The 6,702-nt window shown below is 38.2% G+C and overlaps 1 protein-coding gene across 7 annotated transcripts in view; it reads right to left on the bottom strand.

Annotated features, from left to right (window-relative positions):
• Window positions 1-4,354: 4,354 nt before the first annotated feature.
• The window catches only part of LOC119779874 (transcription factor SOX-13-like), a 66,255-nt gene continuing 63,907 nt past the window's right edge, over window positions 4,355-6,702 (bottom strand). For 5 of the 7 annotated variants that reach the window (XM_038279719.1, XM_038279722.1, XM_038279718.1 and 2 more), the window contains 2 exons: window positions 6,066-6,282; window positions 4,873-5,155 (listed from right to left, as the gene is read on the bottom strand). In XM_038279719.1, coding sequence (XP_038135647.1) covers window positions 4,873-5,155; window positions 6,066-6,282 — 500 coding nt within the window. Of the gene's footprint in view, window positions 5,156-6,065; window positions 6,283-6,702 lie in introns of all 7 variants that reach the window. The other 2 variants (XM_038279715.1, XM_038279716.1) reach the window with 1 other exon arrangement.

Raw genomic sequence — 6,702 nt, 5'->3', positions numbered from 1 at the left:
GGGCTAAACGGATGATGTTCCTGTAAAACACATGGATTTGTTATTTTTTAATGTAATTTCAAGATTTTACATCAAGACTGAATTACAAATTCATGTCTGTTAATGCTGAAGTATTTTCCTATCTGCAGATTGTGCATGATGCCATATACTATTATGTTGTGTCTGTGCATTAGCCTTTAAAAATGTTTAAGTTGCTTTTTTTTCCACCATCAATATAACATGCAGCATATTTCAGCTCATGACTTTTAAAAATCAAAAATGCAGAAAACTATACATGAACGACATCATCATCCACTGAATAAAGAATTCCTACATTAACATTTCTCAGTGAATGACTTTCTATTTCCTCTACTTTCTATTTTCTAACGTTAGACCCAATGTCAGCGTCTAACTCAGTCAATGTCTTCCAGTCAGTCTGAGATAGCCAGACTAATGTTAGTCTACAGACTAAACTATAGGATCCATCGGCTATAGTTGGATTTATTGCTTAGTTCATCCACTGACTGGGAAATGACCAGAGGAACGTCTTCCTGCAGACAGAAAACTGCCGGTTTCTGCAGCTAAATGCTGCACAGGTAGGCATTTTACTGAGCATCTCTGTGGGAGTGGGGAGTACCAAGATGGCGGCTTCACTTTTTTGGGCAATCCAGTGAATAAATAGAGATCAGTGGACTCTACTAGCTGGAACAGTCCAACTGTCCCTCTGTAGAGAAGGTAACCTTTAAGGTTTGAGACATTAACCTGCAAACTGAAGACGCTGCTGTCAAACACCGTTACTCTGCTCTGCAAAGACGGATCTATAAAAAGGAAAAACATCTTTTAATGAGTCTTTGTCCCTCATTTGATCAGTTAAATAAAATGCTCTTCCAATGGTAAGACTTTTCCCCCCCTTAAAATAATGACACATTTTATGCACATGAAATAATTTCTTGTCTTGTTTTAAAAGTAAATATTCTTACTTCATTGGCAAACATGGGAAAAACATTTATTTAAAGTAAAAGCAAAAGCTAATATTTTATTTTGTTGCCTGTTTAACGAGCTAAGAGGCTGAAAACAGAAAAGGCAGTTTTAGCTTTATAACTTTAGACGCTGATATTTCCAACCTTTAGATGAAAAATCTATGAAATCCTAAACTTTAGTGTGTCATAAAAATGTGAACTTTACATTTAATTAATGAGTAAACTTCTGTTAGAAATAGTTTCTGCTGAATTGATCAGTGCAGTGAAGATGAATCTGGATCTAAGAGACATTTCAGAAAAGCCCAAATCTGTCTTCCTTTATTACAGCCTTTAAATGACATCATTTACCAACAATATTTCAAATATATTTCATGATATAAAATAAATTTGCTGCCATGAGAAAAACTTTTTTTTTTTTTTTATAGTACTGCTTGTTTGATATGTATGAATAATTTCTGGGTTATTACTTTAATAAAGTCTTTACCGTAATAAGGGGACTAACTGTTCCAAATGTTGCTGTTTATGGAAAGTTAAGTCATTTGTAGATTTTATTGCAAAAAGTTGAGGGATAAGATGAAAGAACAGTCAGTCTATACGATAAAACTATTCAACTGTTTTCTGGACTTTTTTCTGTTTATTTAATAGAACATTAGTTTTTATTTGTTAGGCCAAACCTAAAAGTTATATTTAAAGAGAAAATAAAATAAAGGATTTTAAAGTGCTTTTTTGGTTGTTTTGTTGATTCCATTTACATATAAGATTCTCTTAAATCCTGCCTAGAAGTTTTAAAACTTCTTCACCCCCTCCATGTCTTTTTTACCACATCTGCTACTGAGAAATCTAATGTCCAGATATATCTGCTCTGAATTGAAGGATAAGACATTTGAATTGATTTCTCCATGATTGTTTACTGAGTTAATCTAAGAACATTAAGAGGTTCAGGGGTTAGCCCAAATATAGTAGCCCCTCCCTCCTGCCATCTTCCAGCAGTGACGTCACGGTGCGGTAAGCCTAGCGCCATTCTCCCCGCTTTACAAGCAAAATCAATGGGAACTACTAGACACATCTGCAATCAACGATTATTGAAGATTTCCAGAGGACTTCACCATTGAAATTCACTCTGAATTAAAAACATTGATCATTTATTGAGCAGAATGTAATCATCTCAGATTTAAACTACTTTCAGAAGTACTCTGGATATGAGTGGACTTTTCCTTTAAGAAATAAAGAAACTAATTAAGAGCAACACCAAACATCATTAAAACAACCAGTTTATTTTCTTTCAAAAACTCTGAAAACATATGGAAATGTACAACTTTAAATTACACAAGCTCTTATAAACAAAATAAACTTTAATCTATATTTACATCAGCAGGGTAATGACAGGTGGTTCCAGTATGTCATAAAATAAAGTTTTTTAAACGCTGCACACAGAAGATCCAGCATGTTTGTGTAGAATAAATGTTTAGATGTTAAGAAGCGAACCTCCTCCTCAGTTCATGATGGATGAACAAACTGCAGACAGACCCACGACAACAACCACTCCTGGACTTTATACTAAAACATTTAGAAAGTACCATGTTTCCTTATTTATGGACACCAAACAAGCCCTTTAATGATGGAGATCCGGCTCTGAAAAGTCTGCCTGAAAAAGCTGATGAGGTTCATTCTAGGAAAGATCTATTAAATCTGATGAATATCATTAAAATCATTTCAGTTGAGAAGTATCTTAAAGGAGTGAGAATAACTTTGGGTTCAAGTTTAGCTTAAATATAAAAAAAGAAAACATAGTTTTTTCTAGCTAACATTAGCTTCTGTGACTTTCTGCTTAGTTAACCTGCAGTCGCTGCTTAGGGGGTTAAAGTATCGCTCTGATTTTAATTAAGTACAACCTTTTGGATATCTAACCCACCTCTGGACACAGCAACAGGTGAGGGAGGGGAAGAATATGCTTAATGGTTAAACAGGCAGAGAAAACTCCATTCGCTCATTAAAAGCAGGTAAAATGTGATTTAATATCCCACCAGATGAACCATCAGTAAAGGAGAACTAACCGGAGTCAGTTTCCCATCATAACCAGTGCCGCCATGAAACTGGAAAGTGCTATCGAATAACAGATCCTGTCCACCATGAGACGGATGGAGGTCCAGCTACATCCAATCAGATCCCTGTCCAATCAGATGCTACGGTGGTTTTTAAATCACTCTTTTTATTCTACATCCAGCTCTGTGATCAGATTAACGAGACGCTACCGCTTCATCCTGGATGAATGACATCCGCTTTAATCTGTAGGATTATTGTTCCTCCAGCTGGATCATCTAAACAAGAGCAGGAAAGATGATCAAGCTGCTCAAATTAACTTCAGTATAATTATTACCCAAAATAACAATTAAAAAAAACAATAAAAACATGTATTCAAATGAACAGATTCAACACAACATTCAAGAAAAGACCTTAAAAAAACAAAAACACATGAAAGCAACAGGCTGGACTAAACCCACCCAGCTGTGGAGAAGTAAACAGCGCAGAGGAAAGGAGGCGCGACTGTGGGGGGGGGGGTTCACGACCATGGCTGAATGAGGAGGGTACCAAGGCTGCAGAATATCTGTTCTCTCTGCTTGCAGGACAGCTGATTACCAGCGGATAAAGCTGCGCTCATGGCTCAGCCTGCAGGTCTGCTGCAGAAGGTCTGCAGAGAGGAAAAACTGCAGATGCCTGCAGGTTATCCAGCTCTATTCTGCACTGGCCATCGTACCAAATAGCAGGAGGGTATGAACTTCTTGCCATGCAGCTCAGTTTTCAGCTGATCAGACCAAAGCATCCTGTTCTGGCTAAAGTCGGCGCTTCGCTTCCTGATTGGTCATAAAGGCAGATTCTCAAAGTTCATGGCATGAAAATACTCACTTTGCTTCAGAGCATCAGAGCTTTGACCAGCACTGTCCAAAAATATGGTTTCTCACTGGAAAAAACATGTAGAAATAAATAAAAAATTATTAAATTAAATATATTTACCCTTAATTTGGGTTTATAAATGAGAAGATTTGCCAATGGAATGAGTAGTTTTATTCTTAAAATGAGATAATTACGTAATATGCTCTTGAAATAAGACAATCAAATTATATTTTCTTATTTTAAGTGTAAATTGTCTCGTTCAGTTGGCAAAGTGTCTCTTTTATCTCCTCAATCCAAGAAAAAATTCACTTTTTTTTAAGAAAAAAATGACTTATCTAGGTTTAGATTTTTTCCAGTGTTGGTTTATAGGAGCCATGAATCAGTGGTTTAAAACTTCTAGTAATCTACAGATTAATTTATGTTAAAATAATTATTAACTGAGGAGTTTGTTAAAAACAAATGTTCAATTTTTACTCCAGATCTTAAACTAAGAGTTGGATTTCTGATTTTTAAGATGAATTAATTTAAAGGCTGTTTTCAAACATTTAATCCAGGGTAATAAAAGCATCTGGAGACAGAGAACCAGCAGCAGACACTGAGCTTCCTGATCTGACCTGCTTTCTATCAGCTTTTCTTTGGTCGGTATATTAGATTTCAGCAGCAGTTAAGTTTTTCTTCCCACTCTGACTTGTAATAAACAGTTTTTTACCACCAGGTGGCAGCGCAGACCCAGAGATGACAGACTTTAGCTCAGCTGGTCAGTTTGCTGCTCTAATTCTCATGGCTGTGGATCTATTGTTTGATAAAAGGCATCATGGAAGGAAAACAAGCAGCAGAAGGATTAAATAAAAACTTTTTTAAAGTAGAAGAATCCTGTTTAAACACAAAGCAGGGGATCATTTAGATGCCAGGGGCTGATTTTCCACTGTAATGAGGTAAAGGGGGAACATGTGGGGGTCCAGGACTTAAGATTCTGATGATTAAAACCATCTTTTCTCCCAGTTCCTCCCAGTTCTGCTCATCAGTCTGTGAGGAGCACTAGCTCCCCTTCGCTCCTCTCTCCCGCGTCGCTTTCCTCTCCTTCGCTGTAGGGGGAACGCTCCCTCTCTCGTTTCCTCTCTCTGTCTCTGGGCTGCGGGGTGGGCGTGGCCCGGCCCTCGGGCCTGCGGCCAGGGGGCGGGACCTGCGGCAGGTAGTGCTCCAGCAGCGCGGGGTGAAATGGCAAGCCTGGGACGGAGATGGAGCCGCCGGCTGGATACTGGCCGTCGCTTTGGGAGTAATGGATCTGCTGCGGCTCGGTTTGACTGGAAGACAGGAGGGAACGTCAGCATCACAGCACGCCATCAGACTCATCACCTTCTGTCACAACCGCCAATATCAAGTATGAAAAGCATTATTATTGAGGCGTTTTCTTTGAACTGACCTTACAGGTAAAACCCTACGGCCTAAGGAAAATTAACACCACATCATCCTGAACGCATCATCTCTGACGGTGGAGGTATCATGCTGTGGGAATGCTTCCATTCCAACAGCACAAAGTCATCAAAGTATTTTCTTTCCCTCGTAAATGATGGATGCTCCTCTTTCTTTGATTGATTATAAAAGTTTAATTGTTCTTCATTTAACATAAAAAACAGACAAAGCATTTGTAAAACTTGATAAGTCGTCTTTTTTAAGCCAGATTCAGGCTCTGCTGCTCCTGATAAATGTCATTTTTTAAAAGCCGATTGTGAAAGTTTCTGGAACCTGGTTTAGATTGAAGCATGTTCTTCTCAGAATGGCCTAGTCAAAGCCCAACAATTAACATACAGGAGAAAAGATATGAGCCATTTTCTCTCACAGACTGTTCATAGTGTTTTTATTTGCAGCGTTACACTGTTTCACACTGAACCTGAGGAGGTTTGGCCTTCATGGCCTCCCCTACAACAAAAACCATGAAGAAATAAGTAAAGATGTCATAAATTAAATGTATTTAACTTTAATTTGGGTTTTTAAATGAGAAGATTTGCCAATGGAATGAATATTTTATTCTTAAAACGCGATAATTAGATAATATGCACTTGAAATAAGAAAATACGATTGTTTTTTTTCTTCTTTTAAATGTAAACTGTCTTGTTCTGTTGGCAAAGTGTCTCACTTACCGACTCAGTTCAAGAAAAATGACTTATTTTAAGAAAAAGTGACTTATTTAGATAGAAATGTTTTGCAGTGTACCTGTGTGCGTAGGAGCCTCTCTGCTCCTGTCGGCGGCTCTTCATCATGGCCTTGTACTCGCCCACCCTCAGCCTTCGGCCCTCTACGATGCAGGTCCGTTTGGGCCGCGGTTTGTACTTGTAGTCGGGGTAACGCTCCAGATGCTGCCTGCTCAGCCTGGCCTGCTCCTCATAGTACGGCTGCTTCTCCTGGTTGGACATGGCCTTCCACCTGGTGCCTGCAGACAAACATGCTTTAGCTAACAGTTTCACTGGTGATAAAACTTCAGGTTCACATTATGAAGACTAATTAATGAATGTTTCCAGGTTTATTTTGACTCTAAACTAATTATAGTCATGAAGGACGTTTTGCACTTTTAGAAACTAGAACCTTAATATGCCACAGTTTTAATGAAAACCGAATAAAAATAAGCCAATAATTTGATTCTGTCAGCTTCTTCAGTCAGTTTACTGCTCTAAATAATCCTAATCCCAGTATTTCTATGCCTACTAAATACTGAGTAAATATGTGAGTGAAGTAAAGGAGTTCATCATCTGCATGCGTGAGTATGAGCTATTGTTAGAGTTGCAGCGGTAACCATAGAAACGTGTTTGTATTGGTTAACAGGGGAGCTTGGAGTCACGGCATCCAGCTTCTG

The sequence above is a fragment of the Cyprinodon tularosa genome, unplaced genomic scaffold, assembly GCF_016077235.1.
Source record: "Cyprinodon tularosa strain WSP-4 unplaced genomic scaffold, ASM1607723v1 ctg152, whole genome shotgun sequence".
NCBI classification, from domain to species: Eukaryota; Metazoa; Chordata; class Actinopteri; order Cyprinodontiformes; family Cyprinodontidae; genus Cyprinodon; species Cyprinodon tularosa.
Note: the sequence above shows the minus strand (reverse complement) of the source record. Positions and strands in the feature narration are given on the sequence as shown.